Here is a 24,187-nt window from a genome sequence, read left to right on the forward strand (position 1 = left end):
CAAGTTGCCAACGTCCCAGGAACAAAGTGGTACTGCACGGGCGATCGGGGAAAAGCAATGAGCTGTCCCGAACCCTGAAAAATGCTACGTGTTACATCCCAGCCGCTTTCTTGACAAACGGTAGAACTATGTACAGAGATGCATATGAGACGCTCACCCTAACCCCTGCTAGATAATTTCACCCTTGGTCCTCTTAGGAGAGGATGAGGCCCATTAGGTTCCACAAGGCCAAGTGCAGGGTCCTGCACCTGGGTCAGGGCAACCACTCATGTCAGGGCAGGATGGGGATGAAGTGATCCAGAGGAGCCCTGCTGAGAAGGGCTGGGGGGTACTGGCAGATTAAGAGCTGGACACGAGCCAGCAGTGTGCACTTGTAACCAAGAACGCCAACCGCATCCCAGACCGTATCAAAAGCAGCGTGGCCAGCAGATCGAGGAAGGTGACTCTGCCCCTCTGCTCCACTCTAGGGAGAGCCCACCTGGAGTACTGCAGCCAGCTCTGGAGCCCTCAGCACAGCAAAAACATGGAGCGAGTCCAGAGGAAAAAGCAAAAATAGTCAGAAGAATAGAACGCTTCTCCTGTAAGGACAGGCTGAGAGAGTTGGGATAGTTCAGCCTGGAGAAGAGAAAGCTCTGGGAAGACCTTATTGCAGCCTTCCAGTAATTACAGGGGGCCTATAAAAAAAAGACAGAGACAGACTTTTTGTAGGGCCTGTTACAACAGACCAAGGGGAGATTGTGTTAAACTAAAAAAGGGTATATTTTCACTAAGTACAAGGAAGAATTTTTTCACCATGAGTGTGATAAAACACTATAATGGGTTGCCTAAGGATACAGCAAATACCCCATCCCTGGAAACATTCACGGTCAGACTGGACAGGGCTCTAAGCAACCTGATCTAGTTGAAATATCCCTACTCACCAGCAAGAAATCCATCAAAATAACCTTTAAAGGTCCCTCCCAACCCAAAACCTCTATGATATCATCACTTTACACAGTACACAGCAAAACCAATAAAAAAGGCAAGTTTCCACCTCCAATCCAGTCAGAAACTCCAGGAAAATGCAACACACCTGGAACTTCAAAAAAAACCCCAGCACTATGGTATTAAAGCATCTTGCTCACTCTAAACACTCAATACAAAATAACCAGTCACCCCCCCACCCCCAAACCAAACATAGAAGCATACTTCTCACTATATATGCTACTTAAGCTCAGCCCATCCCTCAAACTCTCACTTCAAGTACCTGTCCCTCTCTAAATACCAAACCACATCCACACAAATAGCTCAGCCAGATCAAATGTGACAGTGGACAGCAGCATCAGAAGGAAGCTAACACCAGAGAAGCCCAGGAGCAGAAGGGGCTCCCTGACCCGAGGCTGTGGCTCATATACCCCCGGCCCCATCCACCACCCTTCCCACTATCACCTGGGAAAGAGGAGGGGCCGACAACCACAAGGCATAAAGGCAGCTGGAGGAGGGTACCACGTTTTCTCATCTGCCTTAGGTTTATGGTATGCACTATGTTAAAGGAAGAACCCAATCTTTATCAGAAATGATGACAATACCTGCTTTTTACCACATCTATCGTGTCAGTGATGTGATCAGGTAAGTAACTAAATATAGTTTTTCCGGGGCATCGATAGGAGAAATGGGAGTGATGTCATGCTAAGCTACATATAAAAGTAGTATGTTGTGAGAAAGGTCTTGGAACCAAGCATCGTGGCAGTAGAAGGGGTTCTGTAGGGACCAAAGAGTGCTTGGAGACACAAAAACTAACTTCAGAGGGTATCTGAATGCAGGATACCTGTCACTGAGCAATCAAGGACTAAATGGGGGCATCTAAGATGATAGGGAAAAAGATAAGGACTCTGGATCGCAAGAGAAGTGAATGGTGGTCTCTGGGGCATGAGATATGCAAATGAGTAACAAGAACACAGGCAGAGGTCTCTGGGAGTGCAGAGGAAGTAAATGCAGGGCTCTTGGGCACCCCAAAATACAAACACAGGCATCTCATGAGCAGCGGATGGCCATTGGAGTGGTCCCGAAAGGATCGTGGGCCTTGAGCAGGGGCGGGAGGAAGAAATGAGGGTGCTAGGATATGGCAAAGGCAAACGGAGAAGTTTTGAGGGAACTCGAGGAGAAAAAAAAAGAAGGGATTTAATGTGGTTTGGAGCTGCCCAGTTGACTTTATTGCATTCTTAAGGCTGCAAGAGGTTGTATGCCTTTTTCACGCTCTGCTTTCAGATGTTTTGATACTATGGCCTTTTCTCACCCGCAGCCAGCCAGGGGAGGAAAGCTCTCATGAACCGACAGAATCTGGTATTTCTTTTGGTAAGAGGATTTGAGCTGTTCTCTTCTGCCTGCCTATTACCCATATGGTGTAATCATACACCATACGTTTCTCACGCGTAGTTACGTAAGGCACGACGTAACCTAGAGTACGTCGTCCGGTCCGCCTGCCGGGCGGTCTTCCACGCCCCGCTTTGGCCAAACAGATACGATCCCCTCAAACCGGAAGGAGTAGGTCAAGAGGGGTAGTTCTCTGATGTCACACCTATATCGACCGTGTGCTTGCAGGCTCTGTAATTACCGACCCAGTTAGCAACATCCAAATACGTTCACCTTTTCTGACTAAAACAACAAGAGGAATTAGTCAGCGCCCTTTTAGACGGTAACCAATGAGGCACTCCCACAGCAGCGTTTGCTGCGGCGATACTAGCCCTCATCCCCTGCTCCCTCCCCCAAAGATACCCCCAAAGCAGGTATACCTACAAGTACATACCTGACAATTTGAAGAATGCGTCAATGTCACGGTTTTTGGCAAGGGATTATAATATTATAAGAATTACACTGCCAAAAAGCACGTCCCTCTTCCGGAGAGGGGCGAAGACATAACGGATGCTACCTCGGTAATATTTTCAAACCTGACAGCGGTTCACAATGAGCGTTATGAAAAATAATGTTACAAACAGAAAAGAGACCGATAAGGCCGCTAAGATCTCTAAGCTACTGTAAAGTTCCCAATTATACCATTCGCTAGAGTAATTGGCTAGTCAACTCCCTTTTCCAAGTTGCTTTCAGGGGTGCACGCTCTACCATTTCCCAATCTGTATTTGCCCTTGGGGCAAAAGGTCCGCTCGGTGCTGTTCTCTGCTTTTGGCTCAGGGCTAGCTCCGCTCAGCACCACGTTCGTTCTTTGACGGTAGACCAAACGTATCCAGGCTCCTGTTCCTTTCATGTTCGGTGGCGTTAAGAGTACTTGGAACGGACCTTTTCACCAAGGTGCAAGAGCATTCTTCCTCTGGCGGTGTTTCACGTGCACCCAGCCTCCGGCTTCCAAAGAGCGACGTCGCTGCCGATTCGGACGGCCGAGAGGTCGTCTTTGACCTGCGAACGAGACTGCGTAACAACTTTTGTTACTGCTTGATGACAGGTTCCTGCAACACTACCAGCAACACGTAGATCTGCTGCTGACCTGGGAGGCGATACCAGTCCCCCTAGCCAGCCAGAAATTACTTTGTAGGGACTTAAGTCACTGCTCCCAAGGTGCCACTCCCCCAGCTCGCCGTTGCAGTCTGGGATGGCTCCAGCCCTGCCAGATCCTGTTGCTGTCAGGAAACGCCCTCTGCACAGAACAGAGACAAAGTGGGAACTCTGCCTGGCTCCTGGAGGCCGACGGGGCCTGGCGCGAGCGGTGTGGAAGGGACACGGGAAAGCTTCGTCGCTGGGCAGCGACGCGCAGCTCCCGCGTGCCCCTTAGCGAACTGAAAAACTGGCAGGGAACTACACCTCCCGGCGTGCCGCGGAAACCGACGTGGCCGAACACGAGGGCCGTGGCCAAAGACTACAGTTCCCAGCGTGCCCCGCAGGCCGACATGGCGGATGGGCGGCCCAAGACTACGGCTCCCGGCATGCCGCAGCGTCCTCCAAGTGCTGACCCTGCGGCGACATCGTTCCCCCCGACGCTTCACCCGGAAGCCCCGCGGTGCCCGGCGTCGCTACCACGGCCCCGGGGCTCCCCCGCGGCCCTCCCCTCCTCCTCTCCGCCCGCGCTTCGCGCCTCCGGGACCTGCTCTTCGCGCACCCCCCCCCGAGCGGACCCGGAGCCTTCGCCGCCTCTCAACGTCCCTCCCCTACAGGCCGAGCCGCGGCCCCCTGTCCCCCGCGTTCCCCCTTTCCCGGCTGCGGGACGGCTGTCGCCGGTTCCCCCGGCCTCGTGCCGGTACGGTCCCCCCACCGTTTGCGTCACGGTGCCCGGCCCCCCTCGCCATCTCCACGAATGAAACCGTAGTTCCTACGTCACCACCGTTGCTCCAGACCGGCCCCTCCGCAGCCAGCCGCACCGGGCAGCTCGACTGCTGTCTCCACCCCCGGCCACAGACCCTTTACATGGAGAGGCCGGCCGGTGCTTGCACCTAGGGCTAAGGCAACCCCAGCCCACAGCTGCAGCCCATCAGAAACACTGGCCTGTCACCCGACCATGGAGACAAGTACCCTTGTTCCCCAGCCTCTGTGCCAGCCTCTTAGCAATCGCAAAGGGAGCACAGGCCGAGCCGCGAGTGCAAAAAGGTGGCAATCGTTTATTAATTAATGCATAAAACTCCCGGATGTGAGTCCGCTACGGGGCTCGGTGCCCGTAAGTTCCCTCTTCCCCTTGGACGCCGCAGAGAAGTCTTACTGGAGTGCCATTTGCAGGTGCGGCGGCAAGCGGTCAGCTCCTGTAGCGATGGGCTGTGGAGGTAGGAAAAAAAAAAAAAAAAAAAGGAAAAGGGAGAACAAAATCTGAGAGAGAGGGAAAGGGACATCAGGCTAGATGGGGGAATGCGGAGAGAAGCGGTGGCACAGGGGGCTGGACAGAGTGGGGAAAAAACAAAAGGATGCAGGAGGCAGGACAGCAGAAAAAAGAACCTGTGACGGGCAGCAGGACAGAGACGGAAAAAGAAAGAACACTGAGGAAGAAAAGGACAGCCAGCTGGATGAGGGGAAAATATAGCTAGAAAGTATGGGACAGGTATGGGACAGTCAGATAATGACAGAAAAGGGACAGGGACAGAAAGCAATAGGAAGAACAGAGGAAGAGAGACCAAAAGGGACAGGGAACAGGACAGGCTGACAGAGGAGGAAAAAAAGGAGGAAGGAGCAGGAAAGAACTGTACGGGGGGAATAGGACAGAGAGCAGAGAAAGAGAGGGACGGGGAGCCAGCCAAAGAGGCGGAGAAAGAAAAACCAGTAACGGGCAACACGACAGACATACGAAGCACAAAAAACTGAAGACAGCGAGCAGGAAAGAGGAACAGAGCAAGAAAGATGACCGGAAAGCGGGAGAGTAGGTGCCGAAAGAAAAACTACCAATGCGAAGCGGAGGACGAGAGAGGGAACAGGGAGTGGGATGCACAGGCAGAGTGAGAGCGCAAAGAACAGGAACGGGATAAAAGGTTTGAAAACAGAGACAAGGTATGCAGGGCAGGGCAGGACAAAGCTTTGGTCAAGCATTGGAACAGGCTGCCCAGGGAGATAGTGGAGTCACCATGAGTGGAAGTGTTCAAAAAACATGTAGACATGGCACTTTGGGCCAGGGTTTAGTGGGCATGGTGGTGGTGTGTTGACGGTTGGACTTGCTGATCTTAAAGGTCTTTTCCAACCTTAATGATTCTGTGAAAGAGGCGGAGAAAGGAAAAGCGCGAGACTGCGACAAAGGAAGAACAAAGAGGGACGAGGAGCGGGACAGATGACGAGAGAGCAGGGGAAAAGGGGACAGCCAGCAGGACGGGGGATATAGCAAGAAAGGACGACAGAAGTAGCGGGACAGAGAAAGCCAGAAAAGACAGCGATGAGGAGATGGATGGAATGACAAAAAGGAAAAGAAAGGGATGCAGAGGAACAGAGGAAAAGAGAGAAAAAGGAAGACTGAAAGAGTAGGAGAGACAGAAAGGGACATGGAGCAGGACACAGAGAGAAAGAAAAGATTTAGAGGGAGCGGGACTGTCAGAGAGAGGGATCAGGAGAGAGTGACAGAGAGAGGAAAAAAAAGAAGGATAGGGAACAGGATGGAGACAGGTTAAAAAAAAAGGCAACAGGCAGTGAGACTGAGTAAGAAAAAAAACAGGGACAGCGAGCAGAACAGAGGGATACGGCAAGAAATTATGGGACTGGAAGTGGGACCAAGCAACAGAGATAGTAGAAAAAGAAAGAGGGGGAGAGGGCAAAGAACTAGAAGAAGGACAGAGAGGAAAAGAGAGGGACAGGGAGTAGGACACTGGAATGGAAAAAGAGGCATGCGGAACTGGATGGAGGAAATAAAAATACTGATGGAAGGATACTGAGAGAAAGAGAGGGATGGACAGAAGAACAGAAGAGAAGCAAAAAAAAAAAAGGAGGACAGGAGAAATGTAAAAAAAGCTGAAAGACAGGCAGCCAGAAAAGGAAACACAGAAAAAAGAAAAAAAGAAAAAAGGCACAGCAAGTGGGACAGGCAGGGAGAATGCCAGAGAACTGGAGGTGGGGGAAGGACAGGGGACAAAAAAAGATGGATGGGGAACAGGACAGAGAGGCATAGCAGGGAAAAAAACCAGGCACGGGGAGAAGGAAGGTGAGGCAAAGAGACAAAGAGAGTGACAGGGACCAGGACCAAGGAATAACAAGAGGGAAGGGGAGCTCAACAAAAAAGAGAGAGAAGAATGGGGGTATGGGTAAGCAGAAAAGAAGAGAGAGAGGGAAAGAGAGGGGGGATGGGGAGCCAAGCAGACAAACAAGCAAAAGAGAACGCAGGAAGGATGGCAGAACAGAGAGATGGAGGTGGGGATCTGGAAAGGGTGGAGGGGACGGGGAGGGACCGGGTCGTGGAAGAAGGGGGACGCGCGCCCGAGGGCTCGGGACTCACCGCAGATCCCGCTCTTGGGACCGCCTGGAGGAACGTACAATTCAGACGCGCTTCTCTCCCTCTTCTGTAGCTTCAGTTATTCGACTGTCATCCGTCTAAGAGAGTATGGCTAGTGCCTTACGGCTCCTTAAATGTGAGGGTTCACACATACGTAGCGTCTCGCTCGCTCACGCACACATGATGCGTATACCTTTGGATACGTATACGGACCCCGTGTTAAATGTAAGCGATGTAGTCCGCTGAGGACTATTAATCAGGATCGTTCTTCACTCAAAGCAGCAGGGTTTCTCTGTTCTGCAGCACATGGAGGCAGCATCCACTGGGAACCGCTTCACTTCGTTCTTCAGTGACAGCCACAGCAGCTAGTCTAAAAAGAGAGTAAGTATTAGACATGTCCTTGTCATGCACCCAGCTACAGAAACCAGGCAACAGGGACAGCACAAGCAGACCTAAGCTGGCTGCAGTCAACGGCGCCCCCAGAGCAGGCACGGATAACTCCCTCCTCGGGGCCGGCCCGGCAGACAAAGAGAACGAGCGACTGCTATCGCTGTTCGCCCCAGGCCGGAACAGTCCCGCGGGCCGCCGCACTTCTCCGGGGCTGCCGGCAGTCCGTGTCCACGGGCACCCGGGGAGGCCAGGGGACTCTCCCAAGCGAACGGGGTATACGGGCGACACCCTGGCCCGCTCCCAACAGCTCCCGCGCGCCGCGCTGCCGAGCCCCGCCGTCCCACTACACCCAGGCGGGCGGGAGACATCCCCGAGCCTGCGACCGCCGAAGGGTCCGTCCCGCCGCGCCGGCTGTCCCGCCACCTGCCGCCGAGGAAGGGCAGCCCATCCGGCGCGCCACCGCGCATGCGCCGGCCGCAGACGGCAGGGCCGGAGCCTGTTCCGGAGAGGAGCGCACGCAGCACCTCATAGCCGTCAATGGGAGGCGGCAGCGCCACTGCGCACGCGCGACAGGGACGCTGCGCTCCCTGCTTTTCGTCAAATAGCGGCGGCCGCGAGCAGCGCGGAGCGCCGTCGGTGCGCGCTGCTGGAGAGCGCTTTGCTGAGCGGGCGGCGCGTGACCCCCGCAAAAACACCTACAGAGCGACGGCAGGAAACTACGCCTGCCGCGGGGACAGCGGCTGTAAGAAAGGCCGCGTGTCGCCGCAGGCCCCAAAAACGAACGGCACCCCCCCGGCTGCCCGGCGACTACTGCTCCCGGCTTGCTCCGACAGCCCCCGGCCCCCTCCAGCCGCCGTGGTGACACCCACCCCCTCGGCCCCGGCCATCCCCCTTTCCCGTGCCACCGGCATGCTAGGCTTGTTCCTTGACCCCGGTTTCCCTCTTAACACACAGCCCCATGTCCATCTCCCGGCCCTTCTGCAGCTCCGAATATGCCAACTATGGCCGGCACATGGCGACGTCTTATGCTACGGGAACCGTGGGGGAGATGAACCCTCGCGCAGGCGGCAAGGCTGACATGCCGGCCCGACACCGCCTCCTTCCCTGAGCAGAAACACGCAGCCACCACCTCTCTGGCCTACCTTGACTTCACAGGCAGAGGCGGAGGCCCTGTGCCAAAGCGAGGACAAGCAACAAGGGAAAGCAGGGCAGGCTCAGGGAAAATAAAAATGTGGAAGCAGGGGCACATGAGGGGGAAGGCAAGGAGCACCTAGAAGCTGTAACGGAGCTTCCCAGGGTGCCGCCACCGGTCCGGGGTCAACCGAAGGCTTCGGCGCCGTCCCAGGCATCCCTTGTCTCCTAGAAGCACCGCAAAGGCTGCGGCCCTTGCCGACATCTTACAGGTATGCGGGTTTGTGATCTGTATTTGGCAAAAAGGGCTGCTCAGAGACAACAGTCTTACAAACTTCTACAACCCCAAAGCCCAACTTGCCCCACTCCAGCGGGTATGAAGTCAGACTCGGGGTCAGGTTTTGATTTCCAGGTGGTTTAATAAGTTAATGGGTTCAACCGTTACACAGCAACGGAATTCTTCTTCAACATTTACAAAGGTGCAAGAACTTCATTCATTTAGTCCAAATTAAGTCATTTCATTCTCGTCTCAAACAGCTACACACTTCCTGGTTTTTTTCCTCTAAACAACCTGGGGTTAAAATAACCCACCCAGCACAAAGGCATCAAAGTACAAAAGAGCACGCACAAGGAGGGGCATTAACTCAAATTCGGCATGGGTATTCGGTCCAGTACCTGTACGAGCAAGGAAAGGCGGCGCGGAGCAGTGACGCCCGTGGAAGGAAGAGGTGCGATATCCCAAGGACATGAAGGCATTTTCTAGAAGTTTGACTGCCGCCGGAATCGTTACTCTACTGTGACGCTCACTGTGCCTGGGGGTGGGGGGTGGTGGGGGGTGGGAAGGGGAGAGACGGGGAGAGGAGAACAAGGCAGAAGGACCCAAAACAGGCAAAGGCCAGCCACCCAAGCTTCGAGCGTCTCGCTGGCTACCCAGAAATGACTTCTCCATAGGTTTAGCGAATGGCGAACCGAGAAAAGCCGTCACAGGAAGGAAGTGTCCTTGCTAAAGACAAAGAAGCGAAACGAAAACATCTGCAAGCTTATGCTTTGCTGCACGCCCGGTTCTAGTCTAGAAATGGCATGTGCCCATGGCCCTCTTCTATGGGTTTGCAAGAGTTTTCATCATGCTCCCCTCCGCTTAACTGTTTTCTGACTAGCTCTCTGCCCGAGCGGTCTCCCCTCGCTCTCCCCCACTTGAACCAACCTGCCTAAAAACCCATCCTCAACTACATAAGCGGCGTGAGGGCCCTCACAGTGGCAGAAGTTGGACTCGTTTGCTCAAGTCCATCGCTGCGGAGGTCCGTGTCAGAAGTATTTTGGGGACGCTACAGAAGCCGGGAAGGCCGCTCTCCTGACGCACCCGTCGGCCCCAGTCACTCGGCAGCATGACTGGTACGGGCATTCGCGGAGCACGCTCTAATTACAAGCACGCTCAAATGCGCGATCCCTCTGCCCTCGAATACGCAGCCTTTGAGCGCCCTCTCTGAGTATTGGGCCTCAGTCACGCATCCATCACGCTAAAGCCTAGGGCACCTCCAAAACACTGAGGTTTTACAGTTCCCTCCATTTCTTCCCACGCCTGTTTTCTCTCGCCTCGAGAGGATGGCCCTCGTGGGTCGACACTGAGTGTTTTTTCAGTGGGGAGGGTCTTACAAAGCCTTACCAAAACATGGGGAGAGGACATACCCAGATAGAAATATACTTACAAGCATACTTACAGCTACAGAAATCTATTTTCTTCATAAAGTAGAAATACACAGCATAGGTAAGTTCTAGTAACTCTGTTCAGCCAAAATAGGGAATGGGGGCGAGGGGGGCCAAAACAGGGAAGGGAGGGGGAGGGGGGGGAAGCAGAGAAAAAGAACAAAAAAACACCCCCACAACCCACAATGTACGCTTTGGCTTCATTTATCAGTCACCATTTCTACTTGCGTAGCCGGCAGTGAAACGCAGTGTTCGGAACGCAGTCCCTCGCAAGCAGGCCAAACTCCTTCACAAGCCTCCACGCGTTCAAGGCCGCCGCTCCTTTGCCCCCACATATCCGGTCGAGGACCGTTTTCACAAGGTGCAGATATCAAGCCTACCCTGAGACATCAACCTGACAGCCACAGATCATTCCAGTCCAAAAGGTTAGATTGGACCATGCACCGGGGTCGCTCCGTGGTCCCGGGCATTACGAAACGCCACAGATGGCACGACGGTACCGAGGTGAGGGCACGGGTATCCGAAAAAAGTTAAAACAGAGAAAAGCGGATTTCAAATAGCACTTCTTCTGTCCTAAAGCCAGAAGCACAAGCAGGGAATAAATATAAAAGAGATTGCTTGAAACGGCAGTTCTACGTGGGGAAGCTCCCTGGGACTCCATCTTTACAGTTTCTGGAGGTCTAAGACCTACGTGAGTGTTTCCTTCTGATAAGATTAGGATAGGAGAATCGTTTCTCACGACAATCCTCACACCTTTCCCACAGGGCAGGTGCGTTACCATCCTCGGCTTCGGGAAGCTGAGCGAGTCGCCCATGCTCACGCAGCTGGGACCGACAAAACCGGCTGCCCGCTACTCTGGTGACAAAAACAACTGCATGCGCGAGAAAGGAAGCCGTGGTATGGATGCGAACAGAAAGAATCTACACGTTCGTCAGGAGCACGTTGGGACTAAAAAATGTCCGGTCTGCACAGCAGAGCCGTTCCTCCTTACCCTGCTGTCCCTCAAACAGCAGCTTACCCAAACACCCCGAAAAATGTTCTGCATTTACCAAGAACTTTTAGAAGATGATAAAAGCTTACGACGTCAGTCCGACGCTGTACCGCTTCGAGAAGTGGCAAAATAGCAGAAGGTACATCTCCGCTAGGAAACTCAAACAGGTGCGGGAACTCACGTTTGGGGATACACTCTGTCAGCGCTTGACAATATCCCTTTCCTCGGCAAGCTACCTAACCGGACATGAACTTTCACAGCGACTTGCCGCCCGCGATAGAGCGCTGACAAAAATTCAAGGGAAGACGCACACCAACTGTCGTGCATCCCACGTACCCTTTGTTCCACAGACCTCAGCGTGGGAGATTCCCCACACAACTCTTCCGCCAGGTCAAAGCTTAAAATCAAAAACGGTACCTCCAGCGTGACTGATCACCAGGCACAGCCTGAGCTGACAAACTGGGGACAAATTCAGGAAAGCCCATGGACGTAGGGCAGGAGTCACCCATTTAACCCGGCTACAAAGGGATCCTCAGTCCCCGAGGCTGGCAAGTAAATCGAGTTTCGATTTTCCTCCTAGCTTTCCTGTCATCTCCTTCCTCCGAGCCAGACCAAAATATTCCAGTCAAACTCTAGGTATGCGTTTGTCGGACACGAACCTCGCTCGCCTTTTTCGCCTCTGGTCTACGGTGACGAGGACAATGCTCGCTGGCCCTCCTCACGTACATGAGCCCCAGACTCATACTTCGGAAGCACAGGTGGGAGCCTCGACCAATCGCCTCCAGCAGCTCCACAGCGAGACAGCTTGAGCCGCTCTTGAGGTTTAAAGGAAAAAATTGTTAACGACTATTAAACGAGACCAGCGGAAGGCCCCACGATAAACCCGCAACCTACGAGCTGCTGGCTCTTCCCAAAGTATCCTTTCGTTCAAGCCGGCGTTTGTAACACAAGGTTTCACCGCCATCCCACTAAAGAAGCTGTGCTGCCTGGGCTCAGACAGCGCTTTTCCTCAAAAGCGACCTTTATACAGTATTAAAAAAGAACAAATAAAAACCAAAAACGGAGAGTCAAGTACCGTTAGCGACAGAAGCAGAGTTGTGGCAGTGGAGATGGCGCGAGAGAGAACGCCAAAGCGGAACGAAACCCTCGAGGCTCTGTGAACGAGGGCACGCCTGCAGCGGACAGGTCAGTGCCGCGCCGACCCAGCAAAGGAAGGCTGGGTCAAACTGGCGGCCAGACGGCTAGAGGTGAGCCACAGATCTTCAACTTCCATCAGCGCTGCAGCAGGAACCGGTCGCTCACATCGAGGAAAATGATTTTCAGCGAGAAACAGCGAGCGCTCCGACTTCTGTAGGGCGCAGAGCTGCCAACAAAGATGCAGTACTGTGCAGACGAGGAAAGAAACAAAGGATGAAAGTCACGAAAGAGCTCGGGGATGACAGAAAGACACCCAGACCAAAACAAGAGATGGAGAAGAGGTTCCCAGTCAGCCAGCCAGACGAGCCCGATTTCTCACGCATGGAAGAGAGAAATGGGAAATAGAGTCCCTCCTGCCACCACATACCGGCACTTTCGTTCCGAGCCCCGGGCGCCTCTGACCTTCCCTGCCTCCAGACGCTTTCAAGAGACGCCTCAAAACTCCCGCCCGCAAATCCTTTTGCGGTGGCACACCAAACGCATTCCGGTCTTTGGAAACAGCACGGGATGGCCGCATCGGTAAGCTGGGATTCATCCTTCCGATGAACGCAACGCATCGTTCTGCGCACGCTGCCAAGCCAACAAACGCTTTTTCAGCCCCCGCCTCGGGAGGTAGCGTAAGCGAGGCCTAGGCGATCGCTCCTCAGCGAGGTTTTTTCTCCCCTTTGCCCCATCTCTTTAACACATCTACAACCCACAGGAGAGCAGAAGCTTCCTTTCAAACCAGGTGTGCTGACAGGGTGCAAGCATTTCTCCAAAGACTGTCGTGACACTATCCGAATGGGGCCTCCAGGGACACTTGCAATGCACATGCTTCAGGAGACGGGAAACCCGTTTGTCCGGAAGGGTGGTCCACTCTCGCGCAAAGAGTCCGGTTTCCCCTGCGCGCCACTCCCTCTGCAAACACCCACTGCAGAAACGCCCGCTGCACGTGGTGGATTGGGTTCGCTAGAAGAAAGGAAATACCAGATGCAATCGAGTAAGGCTCCTTCTACTACAGGAAACCCTTTCATCAACGAAAGCGTGTAAGCTCTCACATCTTTCCGCCACGTGGCTTCAGGCTCAGCGTCAGTCTGCCCTTCGTTAGCGTCGCCGCGTCCCTCGCCGTCCATCCTCGGCGCAGCGCTGGTCCTTGGCGCGAGAGACCAGGCGCCCCGCAGGTCCGAAAGATGGCCTGGCGCCCCCCAGGCAACACCCCCAGCCGCCCCCCAGGGAGAGCATTCCGCTCATACAACGGCTTGCATGCGCATGCAGCACGGCCCCGTCCCCGTGCAAGAACGTGGATGCGGAAAGAGGGCCGCGTCACAGGGGCGGCAGCACCGACCAGACGTTCTCGCACGGGCCCGGGCTTCGACAGCAAACTCGCCCGGCCATTCAAACTTCCTTCTTCTTAGAGACTCCTTCCTTCATCCGCACAGCACAGAAAGCAGGCAGCCCTTGGCACCATCCGGACCGGAGACTGTTTTGAAGGCAGTGCCGTGCGGAGAACGGCAGCTGGCTCTCCTGACAGCTCACGGCCCGGGAACACATCGCCCCACGCCACATTTCAGTCAGGTTAGGGCCTCTGCACCAAGCCAAAGCAACGAGAGTGTTTAGACAGCCGTCAACCGCGTCATTCTCACTCGCTGAAAGAGTTGAGTGAGGCTACGTCCCACGCTTCTCAGCAACGTAGGTAACACGGTAGTTTCTCGACCTTTAACTCTGAGGGTTGCCACTCAAAAGGGCCCCCCCCCCCCGCCTTTCCAGGATGCACCCGGCGGTGCCAGACAGCTACACAGGCAGAGTCGCATCCGCAGCTCCCAGGACCCCCGCAGGGATCAACACGGCCACCTGGATTTTCTGGGAGAGCACGGAGGGGTACGACAGTCAGAGAAGGCTAAGCCAAGGCAGACGAGCAGCCTAAGCGCCAGGTTTGCCACCTCCGCTCCCCAAACGGCATAAAGCGCTGGGGCGTCTTCCCTCAGCCAAGGTTGGAAGGAACTGGACTGCAGGTCACAGACACCGCGGAGCGGGAAGACAAGAGACTAGAAAAGGATCGCTGCACGATCTTTCTGACAGGCTTCTCCCTCCTTTAGTTCTCACCTGCTGTCATGTCATCACTAGCTTTGGGTTTGGGTTTAGACTTGAACGAGAAGCGCTTGATGAGGCGGCGGGAGAAGCTGCTGGCTTTCTTCCTGGCGGCAGAGGTGGCGGTGACGTTGGACAAGTCATCGTGCGACTGGCTCAGGCCCACTTCCTTCTGCTTGCTCCTTCTCCGGAAGATGAGCTTGGTACCGCTCCGAAGAAAGCTAACTGCAGAGACAGAAAGGAAGGAGACGGAAACCATGATAGTACTCTGTCCTGGCGAGTCTGGGGGGCCACAAACGCACCCAGCCGTTCGACCGCTCTCGGACGAGCAGCAAAGACCTCTTCCGCCCCGAGCGGCGGAAGCACACGGCAGGTCGGTGAATCCCAGCTCCCAACTGCAAGGCGGCGTCTACGTTCATGACGGACCCCGATACCAACGAGCCGCTTCGCTAAGCGTGCCATCACACGTTCCCTCTGCGTAAACTTCGTTTCGCGCAACGACGTCCTCCCTTTGGCGGAATGGTGCGGAGTCATATTTGAAAGCTAAGACCCGTACGAATGGAAAGCAAACGAGAACATCCGCTCGCGGAGGCACCGGGAGGAACACACACACGACAGGGAAAAGGCCTCTCGGACAAGCCCATCTCAAGGGTGCCCGGATTAGCCGGTCATCAAGCCCCCGGAACAACTGCCTGCGGTTTCACAAGACACCCAAATCCGGAGACATATAAGGGCAACGGCTTCGGATGACTCACGTGGGCGGGACAGGACGGAGACACCAATCGCCGTCAGCCCCAAAGAGGTGTAAAAAGGCACCTCCAAAAACCCGCACGCCACACAAAGCTACAACGGGATTTCCTAAAGAGGGGGCTTACTTTTCATTTTCTTCCTTCTCTTTCCCACCCGCCAGGTCTCTCAAAAATCCAAGCTGTGCATCTTTCTACCCGCCCACGTGCAAACAAGGGGCCAACCGCAGCTCAAACCGTACCCAGTTGTACCAGGGCGCAACCCCCCCCGAAACCCATCCCGCTCTCCTATTGCGAGAGCGCGAGATTTTGACTCGTGCTCATTTACCCAAGTCGGCAGCTAACCAAAAGCATCGTGCCTACAAGCAGGCGAATCCAAGCTGCACCATCCGCCTAACTGACACGAGCCTGGAAAGTCAGAACGGTGGCCTGGTCGGGGCAGGCCCGCTCCATCATTTAAAAGTGGAGAGTTTGCATGGACAGGTCAGAGGCCCTAGCTACCTCAAGGCTAACTGAGAAAGAGGGTGGGTGTTGAGGCCCGTGCAAAATCCGCACCGTTAGGCGGCCTCCATTCCCGTGCCAGAGGCAGGCGAATTCAGAGGAGGAATCGTTATTTACGGACGCGCGCCTGATCCGCGGACCCAGAGGCCGGGGAGCAAAAACGAGTTCTCGGGAACGCGCGAGCCACGTGGGGTTCCCATCTAAGAGAGTGCAGAAACAGAAAAGGCCGCAGGAATCGAACGCCTGCAAACACAGGACTTCGGAACCGCCCCAGCGGGAAGCGTGGGAGAAAGACGGGCTCTTCCGGGCACCGGCAGAAGCCACTCTTTGCCGTGCCAAAACCCCGACGCAGCCCCCGGGCTCGGGCAGGGAACTCGGACATCACTTGGTCCTCGAGTACAACAGGTTAACGTTAGCTACCGCCGAACAGGTCATCCTTACCTTTATGATCTTTCAAGCTCCTGGTCTCGAGGGCTCCCGTGGAGCCCGTTTCAGACTCAACATCTTCCACCGACGGTCTCTCAGAGATGTCCGATCGCGTCGTCTCATCCGGCTCCTGACCAGCCTTTTGTCCTGACGGCGACGCTTCCAGCGTCCGCGACGATTCAGCAGAATCGCGCATCCGGTCCGCTGCGCCCTCTGCCGCGGGATCGCTGTACGCCATAGCCTCCAGGGATGCGGCGTAACCCAGAGAAAGTGCCATTTCATCTTGACCGATAGGTACCTGGAGGGGGGTTTAAAAGGTCAGACAGACAGGAAGACAGGATCTAAAGGATCGCGTCCGTCTGCCTCCTTCCGTTCACACCTACGCACGGACACTCCGGTTCCGATCGCTGGTGCCAAACGGCGCCAACACGCAGACGGCGCTCTTTTGCCTAAACGTACTGGAACGCAGCCGGTTCCAAAGCATTCCACAGCGCCTCCCTCACTCAGTGTCAGCAAGGCCAAGGAGAACTCCTTAGATTCTCCACGACTGGCTACAGCAGCAGCCTTTCCTTTCTGCAGCCGTCCTTTGCGAACTCCTACCGGCAGCTGCCCTGTACCTCCTACCGGTGAGGTACCTTCGACACTCGCTGAGAAGCAGCGATGAGCTGTGAGGAAGCAGCAAAAGGGCTCTGCCGAACAAGTTGTCCATACTGGAACCTTCCCACGCCGGTCCCTACGGGACAGGGCTGTTTCACGCGCGCGTCCCTAGAAACAACCTCCCAGATAGGAAACGGAGCCCTCTAAGCACCAGAGACCTTGGAAACTCCCGAGATGATCAGCGTGCTACGCTTGGTCGGGGTCTTCTTGGCGGGCTTGTTATTCGTCTCCGTCAGCTGCCTGATCGCTGTCTCTGCCACTGGATCCAAGCCGTTGGGCACGAGGCCATCCCCTGAGCATGAGAAAGATACCGATGCTTCAAGTAGCGACCTTCAGCACAGGCAAGAGGTTGCCTGCCGACTGCGACGCTCCTAACAGGCAACTATGTGTGCTCGGAGGCAGAGAACGGCATTTATGACGGACTTGCCCAAATAAAACCAAAGGAAGGGAAGCTCTGTATAGCTCTCGCCTCTTCTACGCGCCCAAAAAGTTTGATTTCCCACGGGACATATCGTTAAAATACCCTTCCCGCTCAGCAAAGGCTTCCGAGGACTCCCAAGAGACTGGGCAGCCTCAGCCGCAAACCGTCAAAATGGCCGCAGCACTCCACAGCGTCTCCGCTCCGCAATGTGCCAGAGACCGTTGGAGCCCCGAGTACAGGACGAGCAAAGCGCTTTGGGTCCGGATAGCCTGGGATGTTCTCGTCAAGCAAGGAGACACCCGGCATCACGGAACGGACAGCCAAAGCGGAATTTCTTTTTACCTGCCTCCACCGGCCACCACCCCCCCGCCCCCGCCTTCGCTCGGGCCCTAGGACATTCTCTTCAGCAGCGAACGCAGACAAATTTGGTGAGCCACGTTCAGACCGCTGCTCTCCAAAAAAGGCTAAGGAACACGGTCGCTGCGCTAAGAGCCTCAGATTTCCAAGCACTTACGGCTAGCGCTGGGCAAGGGACCGCGAGGGCAGCCGCTCTCCAAAAGCACCGTTGTCTTCTTTTCAGTCACTTCCACCTTGGAAGGCGACCTCGATGGCGAGTCTTCACGGTGAAAGAGAGGCAGAGACGCAGAGACACAGAGACACCATTAAGTGGAGACGAAACTCGGGCAACTTCGCGACCATCTCGCGGCCCCCCGCGCGCACCCCACCCCCAAAAAGCCTCAAGCGCACGCAGAGGGCCTGCGGAGGCTGGCTCCGCGAGGCTTGGTGGCAACAAAGCCCCGAGAAGCCTGTCGGTAAGAGACGCGCAGAGCAGCACCATCACAGGACCCGCTCGTGCTGTTTCCCAGCCCCGCTTCACAGAATATCCAGCACCGCATTCGTCAGGATGTCAGAACACAAGCAGCGACAACTGCTGGCAAGCAAGGTCAACACACTTTTGGCTTCGCGTCGGTACGTACAGCTTAAGTTCTTTAGACACAAAGAAAATAGAGGAGTGGCAACACGCTCAGCCCCAACATCACGCAGAGGTTACACGACGGCACATGCGTGAGTGGGGACCTCCCGTCGCCCCCCCAAACGCAGGGCTGCATCAATTCCCTCCCCCGAGGCTACGCAGGCGTCTCCAGCCAGCCACGAGATGCCAAGGGAACGGCAATGACACCCGTGTTCTGATCAGGAAGCCAAAAGCGCCGCGAGACATTGTCACGAGCCCGCAACGACTGCAACGTACGACAGCCGAACGGTTCCGCTACCGCCCGCGTGAGAGTCCTCGGGAATATCACAGCCGAGTCTGCACCCCGCTGACAGCCACCCGTACGAGACGCTCGTTGCAGGGCAGCCTCACCCAGTTTGCAGTCCGCCTTGGGCCGGGACTGAATCGTGGTGACAGTAGTCACGATGGTGCCATCAGGCATGATGGTGCGGTCCATCTCCACCTTCTTAGTGGGGGTGATGCTGGTTCGCAGAGATGTGACGTGCTGAGCATTCAAAGATGCGGAAGACTCCTGGAATTGCAGCTACAAAGAGTAAAGCACAACTCAGAGAGGCTCTCCTCCTCCTGGACGAAAAGGCAGGCGTGCGGGTGACAAAAGCTACCGCTCCGGGCACCGAGGAGCCATCCCCACTACGACGTCGGTCAAACCGAGGGAGGCTCGGGCATCGCGGGCCAGGCAATGCCCCTCCTCGGCCTCAGGATCCACCAGTCCCCTTCGACGAGCCCAGGCCGAACTGCGCTCGTCTCCGGCTTAGAGGCTCGCGTCGCGAACGCTTCCGGAGCGTGCGTTTGCAGCGAGCTTACAGAGTCGTGAGCTCACCTCCAATATAACGGAAGCTTCAGCCGCCAGCGACTGCCCAGCTCCTGGGGCCAGCGAGCAGACCTGTCTCCCAGACGGCCGTTTGCCCAAAGAGTCAAGCAAAAGCGTGGCGTGTGCCAGCAGCACATCTGCGAGAAGGAACAGGAAAACAAAACACGCTGCGTGACCTCGGCGCCTCAAATGTCGCCTGGGCAACCCCCGCTTTTGGGAAGCGGTCCCACGGGCCATCGAAGTGCATCCCCGTGACTCCGGTAGCTCCCAGGTTCGAGGCGGGGAGGTGGCGGGCGGCGCTCCTCCACTCCTCTTTACCAATCCAGAAACTGACTCCCTCAAAGAGGCGGCCATTGTGCGGCCTCCGTGAAAAATAGGTGCTGCGGTTAATCCCCAACTGAGTACAAAAGAAGAGCAGAATTAAGAGCCCGCTGTGACATTATTCCGATACACAGGGGCAAACCCTCGTGTCCCTCCCCCACTTCAGAGTGGAGACGGGTGGGCCCTGGGAACCTCCCGGGTACCAAAACGGCAAGAGTAAGAGCGCTTCACCAAGAACGGACTACAGAGTTACTTCACGCGGTCAGAGGCTCGTCACGTAAAATCGGATGTGAAAAATCCTTCGCAGAGTTTGTCACGCATCGTGCCAACACGGAACTACCGCAGGCTCAAAGCACAGCGGGTACCCCTTGGGCATTTTTGTCTCCCCGTCTTACAATCCATCTTATGGCTACCCATACTCACTTGCCCCTCCGTCACCGTTGCCCAACACCCGTAGCTTCAGCTCTTTACTTCTAGGTCCCAATTCCCTGTTGGGGAGAGAAAGAAAAAGACAGGCCGGTATTAGGCGACCTTTGCAAAACGGCCACAGAGCAAACGAGCCCGTTCCGTATCTTCCTTCCCTCAAACCTCCCACGCCTCGTCACCTTTTCCAAAGCTCTGCTATGCACGCGCCGCTTTGGAGGACGCGATGAGGGACGGCGAGCTACGCAGCGGAGGGGAGCTCCAGTGCGTGCACGCCACTGGGCTGCGTAGGCTGCCAGGGGAAGTCAAGAGGGCAATCTGTCAGGAAGGCCGAGATTTACGATCCAGGCCTTCCACACCTGCCGCTCCCACATGCCACCCACGATCGGCACTTGTGCCCGTCCGGTTAGAACACGGAGTGTCCCGGGGAGCGGGAAATACATACATGAGCCGGGGCCAATCGCCAGAATTGGTAGCCTGGAACACAGGCAGCACACCCGCTGCTGCCCCTCGGCGCAGAGCCCACCTCCACGCCATCCGCATCTGTTACCGCGGCACGGTAACGGCATCCCGAGACACTTGCGCGGTGCCGGCCGGAAGGAGGACGGACACTTACAGAAAGAGCTCCTCATTCCACTCCATCTCTGCTGCAGCACCAGTACCGCCAGCCGTCACTGGTCTTGTCCGCTTCCGCTGCGGAGGGCTGTCCAGCTCCGCCACGCAGCATATCTCCCCGACTCCTGCAACAGAGGGATGGCGCGTGCGCTCATCAACACGAGGCAGCAGCTCGGCAGACGCGTGCCCCTCTTTTCCGTTCAAACCCACCCAAAACATCCGTTCCCTCCAATGTCACCGCCTGCGCGCTCGCCCCTGCGGATCAGCGATGTTTTCACACTTACCTCCCTTCCCCTGGCAGCCCAAGTTCAGCACTCGAAGATTCCGGAGCAACAGCTTAGAACCCAGAGGGGCCGCTGCTACTCTAGACGGGGACTCTCGAGTCACCTTATTGCCAGGTACCTGAGGAATGACGAGAGTGAGACAGACGTCTTTATCATCTGCTCGCCAACAGACAGCGGCAAGAGGCGAGACGTTCGTCCTCACATCTATTAAGTAGCTCCTCATGCCAACACAGGGCCATCGAGAGGTGCTGCGAGTTCCCCAAGATACCGACCTCCGGCGGGCCCCCGTGTTATTTCAGATGGGAAACTTAAGGCAGACGGGAAGAGAGACAGACAACAATGAGCTTGTCGGCCACAAGACGGACAACCGAAGATGACAAGCCGCAGCCCGTTCTGTGCCCGTAAAGGCTGCCCTGGACGGAGCCTCGGCATTCAGAACGACAGAGACACGGCCAAAACAGAGATGCGTCTCGGGCGGTCCAGCTCCCCCTCAATGCAACCGGCGCTAGGCATGCAGGCAACAAAGTACAACAAGAGCTGCCCTCAAGAGTGGTTTCTAATCATCCCTACTCCCTGTGACATGGTACCGCAACTCCTATGACAGCGCAGGCCAGGATGCGGCCGTCGCCCAGAAGGAAGTCTCAACCTTTGGATTCCTGCCCGAGCCTCGGCCCTCAGAAGCGCCCCGGGGCACCGTGCTTGAAGCGCAAGAACGATGCAAGGAGAGCGCCTTACCGCACCGGCTCCAGCCGTGCAGGCCTTCAGATTCACCATCATGGCCGGCTGCGTGCTGACAATGGTATCCTCGATCAGATCCTTTATGGTGGACAGATCCGCTCTCCCTTCATTCTTCTCTCCACAAATCAAGAAGAAATGCAGGAAGGTCATAACGAGACACATTTTCTCCTACACAGCTCCAACTGCCCCTCGCACCTCTAGAACGCTACAGAGTCTTTCACCCGGGAAGAACCTCCCAGGTACTCTTCCCGTATCCTGCACTCGCTCTCCCCAGCGCGTAAAGCTTCCACTTAACAGCTGCGAGCAAATCTAAGTTGTCGAAATTAGACAAACTAAACCTCTGCATCTGTAGTCTACCCACTGCAAATTTTCATTATACAGCTTTTACAGTTCGCCACGTCCTCACCACCTTGTGAAATGGTACTGCCACGCTTTCGGGAGAGCAGCCAAATTCCTACATCTACTCAGGATAAAGCAACGAAGGCGTCAATAAAACAAATATATCACCCAACCTATTCAGATCACAGAAGCGTAACCACGCCTGCATTGAGGTCGTTAAACCTCCGATACCCACAGGTTCCCTGCACTAAAGTCTCAAAACCAAAAAACAAACCCAAACAAAGGGGGGGGAAAAAAAAAAGGAAAAAAAAATCCCACCCGTTACCCCCACACGCAAACTAAAAAACCCACCCTGAACCAACCCAGCCCTACATCTGACAACGGCAGGAGGACCTAGATAGACAGAAAGCCTTTTGGGCTACACAGGCTCCCATTCAGCTGTTAGACCAATCTCATCAGGACAACAGACTTCGGTACTGCTTCGGCCTTCTTGAGGATGCGTCGTTTTGACAGAGCTGAGCTAGTATCAATTTCGGGGCAAAAGAATCCCCGCCCTTGCCCTAAAGGGCCACGACAGCGAGCCGCCAAGGTGTCGCCTCTGCAGCAGCCTTCCTCCCGGCTCAGCACTGTTGCCGCTCCTTCCGCCCTTCCTGCGCTCAAGTCCGGCCTCCTGCTGTTTGCCTCTTACCTCGCGGAGCTGAAGTCTCGGAAGAACCGAAAGGTTCAAGTCCGGTCTGTCCTTGAACGTCCACGACACCAGGAGACCTTCGTTCTGTATCTCCTCCAAGCGGATCTCCACCTGGCCGAGAACAAATACCCACAGTCAGGAACAGTTCTGTTTCCATCGGCGCTTTTTGCCCCGCTTCAAATTCTGCGACCGAAAGGCCCTCGCACCAGCAGGACAAGAGGAGACAGAATTGTAAGAACGCAAGCGGTGCTGGGCCTACGAGAAGAAGCGGCCACGGAAGCCTCGTCGCTGCGTAGAGAGATCTGGCTTCCTCACCGCCTGCTGATGCCCAGGCACCGCCAGAGGAAAAAATGACAGGTTGTTTCTTTGGCTGAAGACACGGCCCACGGGACCATCCGAAAGAGCGAGTTGGGCACCGACACGGCATATTTACCGAGCTATGTCAATTAACCGTCGCCAAACCTAAGCACAGCCATTCCCAAGTTAGCGACGTGTCTCTAGGAAATCGTCCTCAGAGAGAAAACTCGCAACAAAGAGAACTGTGCGGGGAGAACTCCTGACCCGGTATGTCTAGTAAAAGCAGGGGAATGAAACATAACATCCTTCTAAAGTAATTGACAGACTGATATTTATTTACAGCAAACACAGAAAGTTGTCGGTCAAAAGCGACAGATCCAGGACACAGTAGCCAGGTAAGCGACCGACAAGAGGCTCATAAAAGAGGCGAGGCACATTTGGGAACACGGTAGCAGAATTGTTCTGACCAACAGGCATACAGTAACTTCACCAGCATTTCGCAAACGCAGCAGCAGCAAGTCCTCCATTAGAAGGCCATGTGCAATCCTCTATGAGCATGACCGACCCAAAACTTCAACAGGCGCAGACAAGGAGACCTAAAAAACGCCAGCGAGTAGAGGAGCGATTCAATGAGACACAACAGAGGCCACCTGGCTCGCGGGGAGTACGCGAAAACAAAAAGCGACCGCAGTTGCCTCCCGCGACTAGGTCGGCAGCAGGCATGCTGAACGCCGAGGGGAGAAAGACAGAGAGGAGCTATTCCAACGACCATGGACCCGAACCAAACCAGGATGACCTGTTAAACCTAGGTCGAAAATTTTAGCGAAGCTTCCAAGAGCAAAGGGGCTCTAGATCGACCTTCCAACTGCAATATCCGCAACAGCACGGGATTGGCTTCCGCTACCACAGAGTTACTTCTAATTTCACCACGTCTCCTTGTAGCGCAAACGAGTGCGCGGCCTCTGAGCGAGATACCGTCTCCAGGGACGAGCCTTTCTTCATGACGGGAACAAAATCATGTTCCAGAGAAGCAAATCCAGCCAGAAAACAACTACGGAGTTACCGCCCATTGCCATTTCACAGAGCTTCTGTTCTGCAAGAAGCACATCCAATATTCAACACGCAGAAAAAAATCTTTATCATGCCTTTGTGAATGTACTAAGGGGAGCGCCAACAAGCAAACCGCTCCTCACCGTGGACTTCTTTTTCACAGCAACAACCGGGGCGCCACGGTAACCATATGTACGCACAGGACCCATCTTTCCCCATCCATCACACCGCAAGGGGAACTGAACTCCGTGGACCTTCCGCTTTCTCAAACACCCACTTAAAAACACAGCATACAACGCTGCCGTGCCTCAAATCTCTCTGGATTTTGTTATGGCTACGTGGCGTAGCCGAGATCCGCGGAACGAAGACTCGGAAAACAGGACTCGGCACACGGATCGGGAATATTTGCCGCCCTGCCAAACATTAAGTGACGGCACACCGCCTCTTCTGGCGCAATGAGCCCTTTATTTGCACTAAATCAGGTCCTCCTTCCTCAAT

General features: G+C 55.2%; 1 protein-coding gene across 1 annotated transcript; it reads right to left on the minus strand.

Moving 5' to 3' along the window:
* Positions 1-3,170: 3,170 nt before the first annotated feature.
* Positions 3,171-23,641, minus strand: C2CD2L (C2CD2 like; the record flags this gene model as incomplete). The annotated part of the gene is given in 14 exon segments (XM_082009922.1): positions 3,171-3,373; positions 3,376-3,390; positions 14,376-14,585; positions 16,049-16,331; positions 16,849-16,982; positions 17,626-17,727; positions 18,475-18,646; positions 18,944-19,071; positions 19,679-19,743; positions 20,295-20,418; positions 20,578-20,695; positions 21,313-21,426; positions 22,343-22,453; positions 23,615-23,641. Coding segments are annotated over 14 exon segments (1,806 nt in total).
* Between the last annotated feature and the right edge of the window lie 546 nt (positions 23,642-24,187).

The sequence above is a fragment of the Phaethon aethereus genome, assembly GCF_964289735.1.
Source record: "Phaethon aethereus genome assembly, chromosome: 23".
Taxonomy (NCBI): domain Eukaryota; kingdom Metazoa; phylum Chordata; class Aves; order Phaethontiformes; family Phaethontidae; genus Phaethon; species Phaethon aethereus.